The sequence below is a fragment of the Coloeus monedula genome, assembly GCF_965178545.1.
Source record: "Coloeus monedula genome assembly, chromosome: 1".
Taxonomy (NCBI): domain Eukaryota; kingdom Metazoa; phylum Chordata; class Aves; order Passeriformes; family Corvidae; genus Coloeus; species Coloeus monedula.
In genome coordinates, this window is record NC_138781.1 from 143,259,918 (window position 1) to 143,281,264 (window position 21,347).

The following is a 21,347-nucleotide window of genomic DNA, read 5'->3' on the forward strand; positions in this document are numbered from 1 at the left end:
ATCTTAATTGTAAAAAAGGGTTCTTGCACTAGTATGCTTAAACCAGAGCATAATATATTTAACTATGTATAGATCTAGACAAAATATGTCATGATACTTGAAAAGTAGTGTTTATGACAGCTGGTGCTAAAAAAGTCACAAAATAATTTAATTGACAAATGATTATAAATCTCTAAAGGTGATTAAACCCAAAAATTTTTGCAAATTAAAAAAGAAAAAAATCTAGCACCTTCAAAACTCCAAGAGTTCTCCTAAATACTGAATTATGGTTAAAATAACTTCCAAGTCTCTAAAAGGTGAATGTAATACCATTTTCTTTTACAGTTGATAATTAAAATGTTTATATGACAGATTAACTGAAACATCTAAACAATTTTCCCAAGCACTGAACTCCATGAAAGCAACATACATCTGCACTGGATTTATAATGGGGATATATATGTTCACACAAGACAAGCTGGCATATATCTGCTCACACAAGGGGAGAAGAGAAACAGGACAAGTCTGAAGCAGGATTTCCAGTGAGGATCTTTTAGGTGCAAAGTCCTTCAACAAGAGTTGTCTGCAGCCTTTGCAACAATGTGCTCAGTACAGACTGGCATTAGACATGAACTATTTGTCACTCTGACATATGCAACACTTAATCAGCAGCAAGAACAAAATACCTGTGTTGAGTACTTCTTTCCCTGAATTTCTGTTCTTGGTCTTCTCATTCTGGACTTTTTCACTCTGCCTTTTCTGAGTTTACCTTTTCCCTTATTGTGTCCCTTATTTTCCAACTGCTTCTGTAATGATTCTATCTTCAGAAGAATTCACATTCCTGGGTCTCAAAAACAACTAGTATAAAGGGAAGTTGGTTTAATATGTGACCAGCTGACCTTTACAAGCTGAGAAAATGCTAAATTTCATAAATCATTAGTCAATAAATCATTTAGCTCTTATAGCAGCCAGACGGTCCACCAAGACATTTCTGAATGCATCAGGGAGGAGAAAGAGGTTTGCTTGATATTTTTGTAAACTCATAGACTTCACTGATTATATTTCCTTCCTTGCATTTTGGGAAACGTTTAATTTAAAATGCCAGGAAGTTTCAAGAAGAGAAGATTCTACCCTAACCAACACTGAATATTAATGCTCAGAAATCAAAGATGAACATGAAACCATAGATACAGTGAATTGAAAACATTAACTTGATGCAAATATGTAATATATTTTTGCCCCCAGAAAACAGCTAGCACCAAGTTGCTTAGATGGATGTAAAAGTTCCACTATACCATGCTAGCCATTGACTTTCACTTATGCTTAATTCAACTAAGTATGTCTCATTGCCTTTGTTCCAGTTTCATAGTGCAAGGATTTTCTTTTGTTTCCTTATGAATACAAAGTCAAAGACTTATAAGTTGTGAAAATCAACTTGTCTAATTATTATTCTCTGCATTGAAAAGTCTACCTCTAGTAAAAAACTAGCAAACCCTTCACACCCCAAATATAAATTTTTAAACAAACAAAAAAGTGCAACAAATGCTGAGAACCATTCCCTTGGGAATGTAAAACATCCTGCAGAATAAAATAAACCAACAAACCAACCAACCAGCAAAAAAACCCCTCAGGAGACAAGTGATATTTTCTAATGTAATTCTCCAATAGTATTTCATTATTTTTTAATAATGTTTGCTTAGACTCTGAAATACTGTATTCCCTTATGTATTTATTTATGCTCTAGCTTATTCTAGTTTATTCACAAAAATGTTATGCAGTATGCTGTCCTTGTCCTGCTTTTCAGGGTCAGCAATGGAGCACTACTAGGAAAGCAAGGGACTTGAGTATGGTAAGAGTGTGATAATGATTGCTCACTACACTATTTCCTTGAAACATTTGCAGCATTAATGGCAAGAAGTTCCTGTGTGTGTGCTGAACTTTAATGGCATCTTGCCTTGTAAAATAGCATCCCCTGTAGCCCTTGAAAAACCTGATCACAAAAACAACGAAGTATCACCTATTCTGTATGTAAATTGGCAAGCATTTTTCTGGAAGATTACCCACCTTGATCATTAGTATTCATGTACCTTTGTCAAAGAACTACATTCTACCTCATTATGGCAGTGTATTAGTAAGTAGAGAATACAATATAAAATGCATTACCATCTGAGTGACACCTTTTCTCAAATTTCAGCGTTCAGTAGTTGTAAAAGAAATGTAGTTGAAAACCACACAGGGAAAATCACCCAGCAGAACAACAGATTCTTGTAATCTATGCCTAACTACCACTATAAAGTCAAATTTCCTGTGCCTCTAGCAAAACAATACAGGGTTAAATTCCCCAGTCATGTGCTTATTGCTGATACGTTTTTCATCAGGCCTTTGCAGTTTAACCAAAAGAAAGGATGCATGAGGTGAAAGTTTATTAGGAAAAAAGTGAAGAATGTACTACATAAAAGTAAGAATCAATGTCAAATTTCTTAACATTTTAAAAAAATTAGTATTTTTGCTATCAAATATTGTTTTATGCAGCTTGAAGTTTTTAATTCCTGTTCCTGCTTTCAGATCACCTACTTTCTAGCTCCTACAGCTAAGATCTAATATAATTTAATTGTATTTGCAGATTTAAGTGCAATATTGCACCATCCATTTTTAAGCAGCAGTTCTCAATGGAATTAATGGGAAATACGGCTTAAAAATGAATGGCACATTATGGCTTTATGTCATGCAGATAAATTTCATTACAAAGCTACAAATACAATCAGAAAATAAGAAAAACTGTGCATACAGTCTGAAAAAGGAGGGGAAAATTCCTTGAAGAACTGGTAATGAGATACTGACTTTTTATCTAAAAACTGGTCACTGTTCAAAATCCAGTCTAAGATACCTAGTATTCAATTCATCTAAGTGAGTAGGTTCCGAAAAATAATTACATAGTGACGCGATTTATGTTCATAAAATTTAATATATTATCTTTGTTCAACCCCAGCTGGAAACTAAACACCACACAGTCCTGCTTGCTCATCTCTCCTGTTGGGGGAGTGAGAACTGAAAGGGTAAAACCGGGAATTGTAAAGAAAAGGACAATAACAGAGAAATGTAATCCACAAAAAAACAAGTAATGCAAATGAAAACACTTGCTCACCATCAAGCAACCAGTATCTTGCTAGTTACTGATCAGTGGCCCCAGGCCAACTGTCCCCCTATATTATTGCTGAACACGATGCCATAAGGTATGGAATGTCCCTTTGGTCATTTGGGATCAGCTGTCCCAGCTGTGTCACCTCCCAGCTTCTTACGCCCCTCCAGCCTGTTCGCTGGTGGGATGGTATGAGGAGCAGCAAAGGCCTTGACTCTGTGTAGACACTGCTCAGCAGTAATGAAAACCCTCTGTTGGTTTTTTTTTTTTCAGCAAAAATCCAAAACAAGCCCTACTAGCTACTGTGAAGAAAATTAACTGTATACCAGCCCAAACTTCCACATACATTAAATCATGGTATGCTCTTTTTCCTAATCTCATGTAATACAATATCATTCCATTTATCCTTTGTAGTCCAATTACAAGATTTTCAGTTGCAATGATTTCTTGTAGTGGTTATAGGTAAAAAGAAAACAAATATAGTGACTGATATATCATCTCCTAGATATAAAATAATTTTGAAAGTCATGCAGAGGACACTTTAACATATAAGAATGGTAGATATTTATTCTAAAGTTCAAAATTAAAGGTATATTTATTGTGGATATCAGTCTGTAAATGTGAAGCTGATTAAGCACCTAAAGCTGCTTTGAAAATACAATGAATATATAAAAGAAAATCTGATATAGAAATGTATGTTTTAGTTGCTACTTGGAAAAGCAGAAATACATCAGAAATAAAAAAGACACCAAAAAATACAGAGAGAGAGAGACAGTGCAACATCATAAGGTTGAAAAGCAGTATATAAAAAAAAAAAATATAATGAAGAATATAGAAGATTTCCATACTGTGGTCTCTTCAGTCTTCACAACAGAGTTTAACTATGCCATCAAAACTGATGTAAAAAATGAGAGAGAAACTCAGGCCAATATATGTAAAAGTATTTGGATGTGGTTAGTTGAAACAGAGGCAAAATCCCCTCAGGAATTCAGAAATTTACTAAAGCAGGCCCTGAATCATTAACAGAAACTGAGGAAATGATGGCATTATCTCAAAACAAACAAACACACAAACAAAACAACAAAAAATACCCAAAAAATCCAAAACAATAACAAAAAAAAACCCCACCAAACCCAAACTAAAAATCCCAGAGAAATTCTACGTTGAAATTTAAAAAAAAAGTATTAGCAAATGTAGAAATGCAAGATCAAAAGCAGCTAGCAACTGTTGCAGAAAAACTTAACAGATCAAAGATAGATTTTGAGTTTCAATACAACAGTGCTGTAAAGAAAGATATCTCTAACCTAGGCTTTAATGTAGACATAGAAGGTAACATTTCTGTTCCATATAAGAGCAGTAAAGTCTCAGCAAAAACATCACATCAAGTTTTTGCCATTTTAAAAAAAATCAAGTTCTACTATCATATTAGCACAAAGTTTTGAAATACTAGTGGGACTTTAGTCTCCAAAATAGAAGAATGAGAACATGGGCAGTCTGGTCACTTTTTGCAGATGTGGTAGATTTAGATAAAGATTAGAGAAATAATCGCCAGCAATTCCAATATAATAAATTAATTTGAGATATTCTCATAACTACTTTTGAGAAGTTAATGAATTTTTGTGTGATTCCTTGAAGAAAGAGAGATATAAACATCTGTCACAATGGGTTACGAATATCAAAGTAGACAAGAGCCAATATTTATTATAATTGGTTATGGATCTATCTATATTAATTGACTAGGATAACAAGGAAGTTTTTTCAATATTCTTGGTGCTGGCAGTGCTACCCCACAAATGAAAGAAATAGTGTGATTCTAGAAGAGAAACTCATAAAGAAAAAAGATTATGAATAAAAAAGTACAAAATGGGAAAACACCTAAAGGCAATTCTTAAAATAAAAAACCCAGAAAACCAAGAACCTACATCTATTTTCAAAGTTTTCTAAAAGATGTATAATCAATAAAATGTGTCTTGTAAGAAGAAAAAGAGATCAGAATCTGTATAGCAGATAATTAGCAGAGAAACAATTAGGTACATTTTAAGAAGTACATTTCAAGAGGAAAGTACCTCTTTCTTTTAAATAAAGATAAGCAGCAGAAAATTTAGCAGTGTTTTTGATGTTAATACATAAAGTTTATATAAATACGTAAAATGCAATCAAACACACTATCAAATTATTTCTATGTGAATTTATTTAACTGTTCATCAACTTTTACTTTTAAAACCACCAGAACCAAATAACTTTGTATATTCAGTTTCTGTTTCTTTAAATCCTTTAAACAAAACCAGATGTTTTTCTGAAGGTACAAAAAGCAGATTTTATACAGCTGATTATAAGATACACTTTTATTTTCAGGGGAAACCTAAATTTAGAAATAATATTTGCTCTCAATTTAATGATTAGTTACAAATCTCAATTATATTAATTTTTCCTTAAGGAACTGTGGTGCACAGAGTTTTCAAAAGTTCCGTATAGTTTTCTCAAGTGCTGAAATCATCTGTTGCTTAAAAGTAGTGCACTAAATTTACTCATTTTAGCCAAGTGTAAGAAAAGCATGAAATGAACTTTTTTAACAGAAACTGAGATGTGGCAGAAGGACAAAATACTACTTTTTTTTTTTTGTGGTTTAGAATGGGTTCACATCTGATAGCTCTTTCGTAATATTGGCTGTTATTCAAATACCCAAAATATTATCAGTTTGCAAAATTATTTATTCCTTATTTATTTTTCCTATATTTTTCAGAAAAAATGCAATTAGCTGAAAATTAGATATATTTCTGTTTCTGCCCTATCTGAGTAAATTCAAGTCCATTTTAGACGAGCAATAAAGTAAACAAGCATAAATGCAAAATAGTGTGCTCTTACTTGAATTGTCAAAGCTCTAGAGAGAATATTAAAGGAAATTTGAAGAGTCAGATTTCCAATTTTATAACCCAAAATCTAATTCTATATAATGATTCCATTTTTAAATGTCAGGATAGAGCTACACATCATGAATTATTTATTATCAAGGCCTGTGGCATGTAAATGTCAAAATATTCCATAGCATAATCAGATACCAAATAAATATGGTTCATATATTAATAATTAATAAATAAAACTAAAAAATAACCACATTAAAATTAGTCTTAAATTATAGGAATTTTTAAATCCCTGTTTAAGAGATGCATTTATAAATTTTGAATCTAAAACAACTAAATTGCAGACAACTATTATTCTTAATTCTTAATTTTTTTTGCTAATAGTGCAAGAAATAGCTTTCTGAAAGACAGCTTTCTTTCAACAGAGAGCAGTGGATTAAATTAATTTCCAGTGTGGTATAGTCTTCTAGAATCTTAAGTGATGTTTACTGCATTAATATTTTTCTTAACTTTTGAAGGAATTGTGTGCAGCTGATGAAAACTTCTTATATTGCTTGCCTCTAAGACAAGGGGTTGGATCTGAGTTCTCCCTGTCTTGGTGTTCCCATGCAAGCTGGAGGATGGTGAGGTTTCTCCTCTCATTCATGTTTCCCACTGCTCCAGTTGATAAAACCATTAGAACTCCAGGTGATACCTTTCTAGGAGTCGGTTACTGCAGAAGCACCCACTTAATAAGGTTGTGTTCCTTCATTTAAGTAATGTTTTGTTTCCTTTTGCCAATAAAATTGAATTCAAGTAGGAGGCTCTGAGAATGGAGCCATCAAATAGGAGAAAATGTTTTCTAGCATCTTTTGTGCTAGAATAAAATTCTTTGCAGTGAAACAGTCTCTGCTTATAATAAATGGAGATGGAATAGGTCTCTGCAGTCAGTCTGTGCCACAGCACAGCTTCATTCCTTTGAAAGAGCACACCAGTGTTAGTTTCCACAGCTGAAAAAAAGTAACTAAATAAAAGTTTAAACATGCTTTTCAAGTCAACTGTCTGCAGAAAAGACTTGACATGGTATTTAAGGAACTTCTGAGGGAATGAGAACAATCATTTAAAAACAATTTAACTGCCAACATACTAAATGAATAAAAAGAGAAAATAAAATTGGCAGTCTTCTGGGAAAGACCGTTTCAGAGTCTTTCAAGTATATTAAGACAGCAAGAGGAAAAGAGCATTATATGACAGATGTGTAGAAGTAAAAATAAATCAGAGATTAGCAAAGCTTAACACATTTTAGCTACAATAGCAGAATTGAGACATTGATGCTTTAGAAAATATGAATCAAAAATGTGTAAGGATTTACACATCTCTTCACAAGAAATAAACATCCCTCCCAGCAAGAAACTTCCTTTTTTTATTTTTTTTTCTTTTTGAAGGCCATATAGCCTACTTATTATTTATTTATTCATCTGTGCACTCTTCATATCTAAATGATATTTCATTACTAATTTGGTTTAGGAATCATTCCTATTATGTGATAAAGAGCATGATGACGGCTTCTAAGCAGAAGAAGAAACCTAAAAAATGTGAGGCTGAAAGTTAAAATCATGAGCTTTCTTAGAACTCAGTAACTTTTACGAGTTCATTTCAAACTTCACAGAACAAGGAATCTACTTAATACTATAGAGCTCATAAGTGATATCAGCTCCTGAATCCTGTTTTGGTAATAGGACTTTCACAATTTTAGGGTCGGGGAGGCTGTAATGAGTGAGCCCATTCAAAACCCCTTGATGTTATTGTATACTGCCTATTTGCATGTCTCTAGAATGTTCTTTTACCCAAATTAGTTTTTAAGCACTAGCAGTGAATCACAGCTGGTACAAAGAATAATTTTTTTTTCCAATCATCTGCAAATATTATTACAATACTAGAATGAAGCTTTAGGTTTCCAAATGATGATAACTTTGTTTCCAAGTGATTTTCAATATTTTGAGTGTGTGTGCATCAGCAGTTTAAAAGGAAACTGCAGGAACAGTTAATGATTTTAGTTTTAAATCTGAGATCTGACAGTTAATGATAAATTCACTGAGGTCATTGTAATCCACTCAATCTCAGCTTTGTTTTCTATCACTGCTGTTTAGGTTTGCAACACAGACTTTTAAATTAACTTTGAAAAGATAGAAATCCTCACTTTTCAAACTCAGACTTAAGAAAATGAAAAAGAAGGAAGAACAAAAGACTGAAACTATCCATAATTAAAGACACAGTCAGGTTAGAAGTAAATAAAACTAAGCAAGAAAGTTAGGAACAGGGACTCCTGAAACACAGGAAAGAAAAGCAGGGTCAGAAAGAATTATTAAAAAAAGTCAAAATAGCTGGTCAATGAACAGCTATGAGCCCAAATACCAATTGAAAATATAAAATAAAATAATATAGAATTCACATTTAAAACATGCAAAAGACACAGAAAAAAATCCATGAAACTTTTGTAACTGGGAAACTTGCAGACATGTCACTGGTATCTCTAGTGATCAGCAACCCAGAGAATCTTATTTACTAGATTTCAAATCACCAAGCAGAAGATTGAATGATGCACAGATCTTTTTCTCAGTATTAGAAAGAAAGATTTTTAATTACATTTCTCAGAAGTTTAAGACTGTTTTATTTCCTTGCAATAGGGACTATATTTAAAACTCCAGTTCTATTTTTCCTTGAACTATGAGTGTTGAGAAATAGACTCTCCTGTATCTGCAGGCAAGAAGCAAATATGACTTTCATGTTATAGTTGTTTATTTTTTGTTAACGCTACCTCATCAGAGTATATCTTATGGGCTAGGATGCTCTGTGAAAAAAAAAAAAATCCTTAAATATAATTCTGATAGAATTTTGCCAATCTGCAAAAGACTAGTAATAATGATTTCAAGATAATTTATCTTGGACTGAAGAATCTCTCTTACAACGACAGGCTAAGGGAAGTGGGCTTGTTCAGCCTTGAGAAGAGACAACTGAGAGAGGACCACATCACTGTCTATCAGTATCTGAAGGGAGGGTGTCAAGAGGACGGATCCAGGCTCTTCTCTGTGGTGGCAAGCAACAGGACAAGAGGCAATGTGCAGAAACTGATGGCCAGGAAGTTCTACCTGAACATGAGGAAGAACTTCTTTACTGTGCAGGTGATCACACACTGGAACAGATTGCCCAGAGAGGTTATGGAGTCTTGTTCATTGGAGATATTCAAGAACCATCTAGACACAATCCTGTGCCATGTGCTCTGGGATGACCTTGCTTGAGCAGGGAGGCTGGACTAGGTGACCCTCTGTGGTCTCCTCCAACATCACCTATTCTGTGATTCTGTGATACTTCACAACCAAAATCTAATTATCATCACATGCCTATACTTAGGGTTATTTCTTCTATAAGCATTTTGTAGGCACTTAACAGAAGTGAAGTTGATGTACATTTTACTCTGTGCATTTTACTCTAGATATGATTATACCATATAATTTTGTGATGATGTGAACTTTGTAATCTCAATTTTATGTGAATTTGTATTGGATAGCAAAATTCATACAAAAAATATGTATGGGATCTTTGTGGTAGCCTTCCTGTATTGATTTTTTTTTTTAGATAACATAAACTGGACATCACATCAACAACTTTCAAATCTTACCTTGTAATTAAATATTATCCTAATGCACTGTATTGCTTTTCCCTTAAAAGATAATCTTTTTTCATGGACACTGCCAAACATATTTAAAACTTCAGTGATATGGTATCAACTGTTTTTAATTTCATTCATATGCCTGTTGAGCTCTAAGACATCCCCAAAAGATTCACATTCTTCTTCAAAAGTTATATTGATTTTTCTGCAGCATGTTGAACAATGTGCCTCCCAGTTCAACTTTTCTTTTTTCCTTTTTTTAAATAACCTCTACCAATTTTTTAACTGTGGCAATTGGCCAACTGCTCATCAAGGAAGATTTCTGACAGGTTCATCACCTCCCACTGCTTCGATAAAAGGCTAACCTCAAGGTCAACATTTGTGCTTCAAACACTTCATATCTATCTCTTTCAGAACTACACAGACAGACTACCTTATCCGAACAACTTGCTATGGTTCTGTTTATTGATTTTCTTTATTTTGACTCGGTTCCTTCAAGCCAAAGGAATGGTTCCAATGCACTACCTCTCCTGTTACCTCAGTAAGGTAATATAAGAAATATAACATAATATATAAGTTACTTATTTTTCCTTCCCTTCAAAAACATTGGCCTTGAATATATTTTTGGCTTTGACCTGCTGTTGACTCTTTAGTAAGTTCCTCATTTTTTTAATCTTTGTAAAACTGTATTACTGGCTAAATCAGGTTTTAAAGTTTTTTCTCAAAACCCTATTGGCCACACTTTCTACTACCTACATTTGAACAGGGTTTCATTCTCCTGAAATATATATCCTAATTTCTATTAGATTCCCTGACTGTGTTGTTTCATCACCTCTTTTGGTGATCCATTTAGATTTTGATTCTGATTAGTGATACTATAAGATGGTGTTTTTACATCATTCCAGGTCACCAGTAAATAGTTACCTTTTTGCTGTTGTCTTCAAATCTATTTCAACGAGCTTCCTTAGTTTGATATTATTCCCCATAAAAAGTAAAAAAAAAAAAAACTTTCCTCTTCCTTTCCTCCCAGGGTGTCCAAATTGAATGCTTTATAGAAACTTCAGACACCTTTTGAGCATGCTATTGTCACATTTACTCCCATTGAGCAAATCTGCTCTGCTTTAGGCCAGCTGTCTTCTCTATTAATTTCATACTTTTATGTTACGCTGAAATAAAAGGTGTTAACTGAATCACCAGTATTTGAACTGAAGATAATTAAAATATCAATGAAATTAATGTTCTCTGGCCTTCCATTACTTATATTTGCTCTCAACTGTAAATATAAATATAACTTAATGTCTGAAAATAGCTTTATTTTTATTAAAAATTCATCCACAAACCAAAGCAGTGTATTTCCTAGCATATCACCTAAGTAATGCTTTAAACTACCATCTAAGTCAGCAATTGATTAACAAAATAATAGAAACATATAAAATGTACATTACAAGAGCGAATAAATTGTAATCTTTTAAATTCATAGCAACAAAACAACTTCTGCAATAGATGGAATACAAAAATGTATATTGCATGGTGGTGTGATGCTCTGTATTAACTTCTCAGGTCACAGAGGTAGCTGTAAGCACCCCTTTGCAAGAACACTTCCAGGACTATGCTTTCTAACCCATGACACACACAACTACTCTTTATGGTATAAAATAGAACTACATCATGAAAAGGTTCCAGTGAAAACCTCAAAACCAGGAGTAACATTTTGTTGTGGAAGACACTGTTCCTTCAAAAGAGTGTCACCGCAAAAAAAAAAAGCTGCAACACAATCAGCTTCTGAGTTAAATGTCAAGAAACATGGGATCTAAAAGAGGGAGCTATCCTCTTTAAGCTGGACAATGTCCTTGTCTACCATTCCTATTGTATGTTGGCAAAAATGCTATATGTAGCCCAGGCAAGAAGGAAAACAAAATATAATTCAATTTTAAAACAATGCAGTCTCTTAATTGCAGGTCTTTTTCTATTGCCCAGAACCATCCATTCCCCGGTCTCCACCGTCACAGACAATGTGGAGATGGCAAAACTTGTGCAAAGAATGAAATTAGTCTTTTGGATGTAACCACCAGCATATTCCACCTAATAAATCTTCTTCCAGTTGATTACTGAGGTCTTATTAGACAAGAGTGAGGACGTTCTGACTGCTGCCTGAGGTTAAGTTAGAAATATGCATATTTGTCAGCTATAGCCAGTGCAGATGACTGGATCAGTTTCTTTCATTCCAGTGATTAATTAATTTACCATGATTATTAACTGATACTACATAATCCTGTCCCAATTCAGTGTCTCGCAGACTTTGGAAAATAAATATTCGCTTATCTGTGTGAATAAATGGTAGGGATATATTTTTCCTTCTAAGAACAGAATACCCTGAAGTCACCTTGTCTGTTTGAAAAAATCTTCAAAGGAAAACATGCACCTATGGTGCTAACACTAAATGCAGGAACAAACACATACTTATGTAAACTACTGCTAAAAACTGTTTTTCTCTCCACCTCAAAATACATGATGAAAGAATTTTTTTTTTAAGGTAACATTTTTTCAATATTCTAGTAGAAAATTTACATATTCAAAGCAAACAAACAACGTCAGTGTTTAATATTCTAAAATAGAAAAAAGATCACATAATTTATTCTCTATTTTCATTGGTACTTTTTGTATACTTTAATTGCCAAACAACGTAGAAACTGTCAGTTAATTTACATATTTTATAATTTATGTTATTTTCAAAAATATTAAAGTTGTGTTTTCCCTGCTAATTCAAGATGCTTTTTCATACTAACAGTTGCATATAAGCAAACCTATTTAAAATTATGGCTTGAATAGATAAGCTTGATTTCAAATAATTTATTTTATAGCAAAGAAAATAAAAAATTAAAGCTGAAAAAAAACCCTATTTTATATAGCTTAAAGTATTTCTCCTTCTTTTTAACGTTTCCTTCATTAAACTATGCTCCTAAAAATTTGGCTGCAGATTTAGTTCAAAAGAAGATGAAGTGCCTGGTTTTATGATGCACTCCACTTAACTAATCCCTTAAATTCATTGGGAATTAGGATTCTCTGGCAAATGATTTTAATAAGATCATTGTAATTAACAACTTTCTTCATTTCTAATACTTACCATTATATGACATTATTACTTCTTAAATGAAAGCTTGGAATAATTACACACAACATCTATTATTCAATGGACTTTGTAAAGCCATATTATGAATTCCAAATGTATATGCAAAAGGTCAGACACTCAAGAGAAATGCTTGCTGCGGATACAAGCATGTGTCTGCATTTAGTTTTCTTTTCTAATCTTTCTAGAATTATTAATATTTATAGTTATTTCCAGTAAAATTTTCAAACTTTTTCTGATATGAAAAGAACATCTTTAAGAAAAGCTAAGATTTTAACTCAATCACATTTAGAAAAAACCCTGGGGTCTTCATCAAAATACCAGCAGTGTGCATAGCCATAGAGAAAGATATTAATATTGTTTCCTATTCACAAAACAATTTGCGCATTTTACAGTAAAAAAATCAGTCGCGTGTGTTCAGAAAAAGGAGGCTACTCCCTCCCAGAAGTATTTACTGGTAACTAAATCTCTAGTCAGTACCTGCAAAATCCACTATGTGGAAGCTAGATTTTCTCATTTTGGCTTTTTGACTTGATAGTTCTTGGTGTGCAATGGCCTCCTTTCCACAGAGGAGGAATAATGAGTGTGCTCATACCAAAAAGCATCTGTAGTGTGAGGTTTATAGGACTTCGACGCCTACTCCTTTACTTGGACATCTAAGTGCTAAATTTTAACACATACATCCCTCCAAAGTAGAGTTTGTTGTATGCTTTCAGCTCAAACAGTACTGCTTCCACACAGTATATTCAGATATTTCTCTAGATCTAGTATTTCCTATGTTGTTTCTCTAAGTCATATCCTGCTGAGCATGCAAGCAGATTAAATCCTCTTAATGCACTCCAGACACAAATGGGAAAATATACCTTCTTAACAAGCTCTTTGAATCCCCTTTGATGACCTTTTAAGAAGACTGTCTCTCTCTCCACTGACTATATGGAAGGAAAGCTTGGACTGGTAAAGCAATGGATATAGATTTGTGAGAAATGGGCAGTGGAAGCTTGGGAACAAAAATTAAGTACTCTGAAGATAGTTCAATCACAATAAAAATAAAATAAAATAAAATAAAATAAAGTAAAATAAAATAAAATAAAATAAAATAAAATAAAATAAAATAAAAAATACTTTGTAATTTTTTCAAAGGACTTTCAATCAATTTTTCAAGTTTGGCTGTTAAGAATTAACTTTTCAGAGTACTAAGAACTTAAATAGCACTTCTGTATTCAAAGCAAAATTCTAATTGATTTCAGTTCTACTTTTAAGTATTCAGGTCATTGTCTATGTGATCCTACAAAACAAACATTGTTCTGGGCAAAAAGAAAGTGAGAAATGCCTTGTAAGTAGTCAACATATGACAATTTCGAGCAAAGTATGCTGCTTAAGTGGTTAAACTGACCATTAGTTTGGAACTATAAAAGAGACAAAGAGCATCTCATCAACAGTAACATTCAGCTTCATTAGCTTCAGGAATATTCTGGCTTTTGCAGCTGCCCAACTTACTCCTCATTCAAATTTTGAAATAGAGCTAAATAGCAGCTCTTCGTATGGTCACTATATAAAAAGTGCATAAAAATGTGACCTATAAAGATGCTGATTAAGTAAGTAATGTTGAATGATTTCTGAAAAAGTTGTCAGCATTTATTATATTACAGAACAGTAAGCAGTATGATTACGATTTTCTGTGCAGTCTTCTATCCTAAATTTTTCAGATATAAACCTGACCTGAGCTGCCTCAAATAGCCATAATAAGTTAATACAGATCAAAAGAAACTTAAAGAATATTCTGAATTGGTTATGGTACCAAAAAAAAAGTAACTAAATCATAGGCATAGGCATATTATCATAGGCAGTTATAAAAATATTGGATATTGTTAGATATATCTTACAGATGGAGTTATGTTGAAGCCTGGATTCAAATATTTCCAAGGATTCAACATCTGTAATGAAATGTAATAAAATGTTTTAGTGATCAATAAATTATTTTTTCTGGTAGGAAAAAGGTTTTCACTTTCAGTTATGAACATGATTTCCCATTACTGGGCTTTTTGCTACTCTGTAAACAATTGTTGTTAGCTACCAAAAATTTTAAATTACCTATAGTTGGTGAAGCTATGAGAAATCATACTAATAATGCATCTGCATATGTTCATTACAGCCGGTTCTTAACATCCATGGTGAAACACCAAATAGCTTAGCATATTAGCCTAGATAATCTTAGCATCTGTTCATAAAAGAATGAAGCCAATGATTTGGTTCACTTCCCACACTTAATAAAGAGGTTTGAGGTAATTTTAAAAAATTATTTCAACCTAGTGCAAGTCATGCCTAATGAATGTAATACCAGGTCAAAACAGCTATTAGGGAATAAAGGTAGAATTGCAGCTTTTAGCAGTGAAGATGGTGAAGGGCCTTGAGGGGAAGCCATATGAGGAGCAGCTGACGTCACTAAGTGTTCAGCCTGGAGAACCCAGAGGAGACTGAGGAGACATCACTGCAGTTACAACTTCCTCATGAGGAGAAGAGGATGGGCAGGCACTGCTCTTCTTTGTGGTGACCAGTGACAGGACCCTAGTGAATGGCCTGAATTTGTGTCACTAGAGGTTTAGGTTGGATATTAGAAAAGCATTCTTCACCCAGAGGGTGTTTGGGCACTCACTGGAACAGGCTCCACAGGCAAGTGAGAGCACCCACAGCAACAAGCCTGACGGAGTTCAAGAAGAGTTTGGACAATGCTCTCGGGCACAAGATGTGACTCCTGGTGCTGTGCAGGGCCAGGAGGTGGACTCGATGATCCCTGTGGATCCCTTCCATCTCAGTATATTCTGTAATTCTGTGATTCTTTACAAGACCAGTTCTATCTGCTATAAAGCATCTCCCTTGAGCTGTGAGCCATCTGGAATGCTGGAGGTTCTCCCTCCCTCTCCTTTAACCTACTTAGCGTGAAATATGCACAGAATGAAAATACTAATTTGTAGTACTTCCCTTTTACCAGCCTCACTCTCCCTATAAATCTATATGGTTAAATATGGCTCAAAAGAATTAAAAAACCCCCCTGGATTCTAACTTGATATTAAAGATGTAAAGATTTAGAGAGCGTAATAGGCAACTTTATAAAAACTATTTTTACTCCACACCTAAAATATTAGATCAAAATATTACAGGTATAAAGGGACTTCACAGGCTCAATATTTTTTCTTGTAAATAATTAATTAACTAAATAACCCCCCCATACACACGGAGATGTATATTTCATTGTAACTCTATCAGTTTCAATGGAGCTGCAAAAATACAAACTGCAGAATGGAGGAATCTGACTTCTACTATGCAAATTTTATTGTGTAGGTGAGACGGGTTTTCAGGAGCTAAAGTCATCTCTTCAACTCTTTCTCCCAGCTCTGTGTAACTGAAAGCTAATTAACTGATATCATCTTTCTTACATCTATATAAAAGTTCTGTTTTTCTCTACGTAAATCACACAAAAGTGGAAAGCATTGATAACGTGGTCCAAATACACTGTAATATATCAACATAACTACAAAGCTCCGTTGACTCTTAACTGGAGGAAAAAGCAATATAAGAAAAACAAGTGAAAATATCTATTCTGTGCCATCATATTCTAAAGAAGTATGGGGTTTGTTATCTTTGAAATCAGGCCTTTTTCATCCAGGAATGGTCCAGTTAGAATCAGTGAGAGACATCCACTACTTCTTTAATAATAAAATTTGTTTTTCCCCTTTATTACAAGGGCAGTACTTCCAAGCAAAACACTCTACTGAATTTTCCAACGGACAGCACTGGAAGCTTTCTAAGTAGATAAGTGACACTAATAGAAACAATTATTGCATCAATAAAGTATTTTTTTATCTTTCATTACCTATCAAAAAGACCTTCCAAAAAAAGGGAATCTTTTCCCTATGATATACAGCAACCTTCTTCACCAACTCCTCTCCAAAAAACAATGTTCATCTCTCATTTTAAAATGAGGAAAATCTTTTGACTTCCATTGCAGAGATTCTAGAAGTTTGAACAAACTTCCAAACACTTGCAAGGGTCAGTGTCCCAATTTGATGCCACTGAGTTTTGGAATTCAGTAGTATGATGGTTTTGGTAGATAATGGAAATACTGAACTTCTTCAAATGCTTCTAATATTGGATATTCTTCAGATTTCAGGATTTTTTTGTTTTGGTTTTGCTGGTACTCCACCATCCACTTGCAACAGAAATTTAAATATGCAACAAAAAAAATCCGTATTCTATTTAAACTATTTGAACTTCAAATTGGAAATGGATTTAACAGGTATTTTGTCTTCAAGTTGTGAAAAGGAATGTAAGTAACATGATAATTAGATTTTATTTTAACTTTTGAAGTAAATGTTAGTTTTATTAATATCTGTTTACATGGGAGAAGTTTTGTGCTTGATCGTACAGAATATGTGAATTTTCAAAAAGTGAAAATTGCAAGTAGTTATCAATTTCTGTTAAATCACTAAAATAAAACTTATATCTTTTCTTAGAGTTTAAATCTGAAAATGCTGATGCTTGAGACAGTCAATGATCATACAATGAAAGTCAGAAGAATCTTGTCATGAGTAGACTTCATATCCATAAAAGTTTGAATAATTGGATCTTTCCTGTATTTCAAGGCTTAACTTTTCTACAGACCACATGCCCAAGAACGTAAATGTTGTAATGTGGTATATTCAAAATATTTCATCTGAGTGTTTTCAAAACCAGTAATAACAAAAAGAAACAAGCATATATTGTGACACCCAAAGTATACTTAATGTTGTTTTTAAATACATATATGGTGTCTATCTCTATATTCTGCTGTAAGTTAATTGAAGAACACATGTTGACATGGAGAATGACATTACTACTAAGCTCTATTCACAATAATAAGACTATTTATCCAATGTTAATAAAAACTTGAATCAGTAGTTTCCCAAGTTGTCACATATATCTTTTATTACATATATCATTGAAAAGGGCTTTTTCCTGAAAGAGAATATTATTAAAATCACTTCCAATTTTTAACTTATTTCTTGCCTTTTACAATGCAAGAGTAATGACAACAGCAACTGAAATAAATGAAAAACTGTTCTTACCATGACAGCTGGGCAGGGCTCGGTTCCATCCAGGTCTTCCGTCATCTCCCATGATACATGTTAGTGTAGAGTATCCTTGAAGAACATAACCTGCATCGCAGTAATATGTAACAGTGGAACCCAGTTTATAATCCATTCCAAGTCTTGTTCCATTCATTATATTTCCAGGATCAAAACAAGACTCGCGAAGTTTTGCTGTAGAGGAAAAAAATGTGAATATAATTCTAAATATAATCTAGAATGAATAAATAATAAAAATAAATATAATTAAGTAAGTATTTCCTGGAGTTCTCTTGAGGTCTTCTTTGAGCACCCTGTAGAACCTGAGGTTTTTTTAAGAGGCCTTTCTATCAAATATTTTCTCTCCTTCATTCTAACAACTGTACAAATTACTATATAGTGACTGAAACTATGTCTTTTGTCCTTTTTTAAAGGTAGTTCCTATAATGCTCCATTTTTTTTTTCAGAATTCATTGTGATAAATTATAAATTTATGTAGTTAGATTAAGTTAGATATATGGATATTTTTCCAGTAGATTAGGTACATCCTAGTTTTAAAATGTGTGATGTGAAAACTGGTAAATGGAAGACATCAATATGAGCAATTTTTTACAAAATAAGAGGTATGCAAACAAGAATTTCTTCAAAATTAATAAACCCCAAATGAATTTTTATGTGTATATGATATAATGGTGTATTTTAATATATATATTTATCCCTCATTGGAGGAAAAATATAAAATATTCTCTAAATGTATCTCAATTTTGATCATTAATACCTATTTGTTTCAAAATATTGAAATAAATTCAAAGATATGCATATGGTTTTATATTTGCCTCCCTCTTACTTCCATAATGTGAATACCAATGTCCAGTAACAAAGTGCACAAAAAGAAATACTCAACATTTTTAATTAAAAGCATTATTATACAGAAGGTGAGAAAAGTACAACATTTAAGAAAAAAATGTAATTTCCTTTAAGGAAAAAAGAGTAAATGTATTATGTAGAAGCTGGAGTAAAGCAGATGATTTTGTGCTGTGCAGGATGGACTCGCAATAATATAATTTATCAAGCAGAAGATGGAAATTTCAGATTTTCTTTAACATTTAAGGGTGCTGTGGAGAAAGCTAATAGGGAACAGTTCTTCATTTTCTACAAGATCAGTGCCAGCTTTCAAATACATCAAAAAAAGTGTTTATTTACCAGGCATATTTGCACTGTGGAACTTTCTGCTACAGGTAGGTATGGTTGCCAAAAGACTGTATGAGCTTTGAACTTCCTGGAAGGCTTTTTAAGAGTTTTAAATAAAAAGACACTTTATCTGATTCTTTCAGTACCTAAACTGAAGTTTCTGAAAAATTACAGATAAGCAAGAACAATTATTATTTATTTGACTTTTATATAGTTTGGCCACACATAAACTACTGGTCCCTACTAGAGCCAAGCTAATGAACTAAGTACATCCCTCAAGGACACTTCTATGTTCCAGTATTTCTGAGAGGAGATAAATAATTACATCGTGTTTGGATTTGTAGAAGGAAACACAGAATAATTCTTTTGAAATTTCAATTTCACATTTTTCAAAAGAACATGAAGATCTCCTAATGCATTTAAAAATTTATTATGATTTGCATATATAATCTATAGAGCATGATTCTGATATGAAAAACAACACAATAACAAATAATAGTTACAGTACATCTTTAATCATTAAGAACAGGTATTAGATATTCATATTGATTCATACAGGTAGTTGTAGTGTGGTGTCTAAAACTTATTTAACACTGATTCAAAAATTTGGATGGACAACAAAAAGTTGAAAGATGCAATTTACTAGAAAGTTTGTAAGGTATCACACAGATATTAATAACCATTATGTAAGCCAACCACATTTTCATTTGAGAAGTCTGGCAGGTGTTAGGGCAAATTTCAAATTCTTTCAAGTCCAAATTATCAAATTTAGGAAAAAAAAATAGGATAATTTAATTTAGGATTACAACTAATATTTTAGAAAATCAATACAATATCATTTTTCCCTCTTATGGAACCAATATTGTTACACCTGTAATGATTCACAATTTCTATTGTGAGATCATTATTCTTGTGTTTATGACAAAAATAATTCAAAATGTTTCATAATTCTAGAAGATACACAGATAATGCAGATATTAGTACTAGATGAAAAAATGAAAAGTGAAAAAATAAAGTAATCTATTATGTCTGGTGCATAAATCAAAAATTGAGAAAAGAATGATCTGTCACAGCACAAATTATCTCTAGGGAAAAAATACAGCCCTGTAATTTTCTTTTCCCCAAAATTATAGTTGTGACAGGCTCCTGAAATTGCTGACTAAACAGTAACAACGTCACTGTAGAAATAAATTTTCTTAATACCAATTCTGAAAAATGAAGCCTGAAATAATAAGCACCTTAAAACTACTTTTGCAAATCTGAAGGAACTGCTAAGTGAAGTTGTAAAAAAAGTTAATAGAATACACTACAGTGTATGAAGAATAAATCAAATGTGGCAAAAGGATTCATCAGAACTGGCTGAGAACCAGTGAAAAAAAGAGCAAGAAGACTGTTTCCGCAAATTTTTAAGGGCTCCCAGGAGACAGGAGGGAAAATTCTTCACCACTGCTGTCATGTTGCTCCAACTGAGGAACTCAAGACCTTGATTACCCCTTGAGGTGGTTTGACACAAACCACCAAACTACCACACCCCTGTAGCCCTTCCTGGCTTTTTCCCAAGAATACTAGTATCATTAAATTAAAACCACATAAGGGCAGTGACAGATTTAGCATCAGAGCAAGTACTGTATTAACATAAAGATTTTTTTCTGTAGGAGCATTTTAAAAATTATTTTCTGTAATAAGTAGGCAGGAAATATTTTTTTTTCATTAGGCAGTTCAGATTTGGGTTACAATAACGTTACACTCTTGGATGTGCATAGCAGGTATCAATTCCTTTTGTAAACAATAAAATTTTGCAACAAGCTTCAAACAAACTGGCATTTACTTCTCTGATAACATTGTCACACCACCGGATCAAGTAAGGCTCTGAAATACAGGCTGAAAACAGTGACACATGCTGTTTCAATCTCAAGATCAACAAGGAAGTCTCTGTTGAATAACATAGAGTAATGATGCCAAAATCCTCCTGAAAACTACTATCTCAGTGCATGGCAAACAATATTGAAAGCCAAGAAAAGCAGGTGCTTTGTCCAGAACGTGATGACTTACTAGTCCATCCCTACATCTCGAAAAGAATAAAGCCATAATAGACTTCTTAGAGATAATATTACAGACATACCTAACTATAGCAAGCATTCCATAATTATTCTCCAGAGTGCTTAATAGGGCTTAATAAGCTTTTCTTCCATTATAACACAGAAATGAAGTGAGGGAGAGAGAATGGGAATAAAACTGAACCAGAGACATGGTTACAGATCAGACCTGGGACATGGGTCAGTCTGAGATTTGGATCTGA

The 21,347-nt window shown here is 33.1% G+C and overlaps 1 protein-coding gene across 3 annotated transcripts in view; it reads right to left on the reverse strand.

Annotated features, from left to right (window-relative positions):
- Nucleotides 1–21,347, reverse strand: part of CSMD3 (CUB and Sushi multiple domains 3) — a gene marked incomplete at both ends in the record, with an annotated part of 604,245 nt that overhangs the window by 144,250 nt on the left and 438,648 nt on the right. For all 3 annotated transcript variants that reach the window (XM_082293775.1, XM_082293774.1, XM_082293773.1), the window contains one exon: nucleotides 17,858–18,052. In XM_082293775.1, coding sequence (XP_082149901.1) covers nucleotides 17,858–18,052 — 195 coding nt within the window. The remainder of the gene's footprint in view (nucleotides 1–17,857; nucleotides 18,053–21,347) is intronic.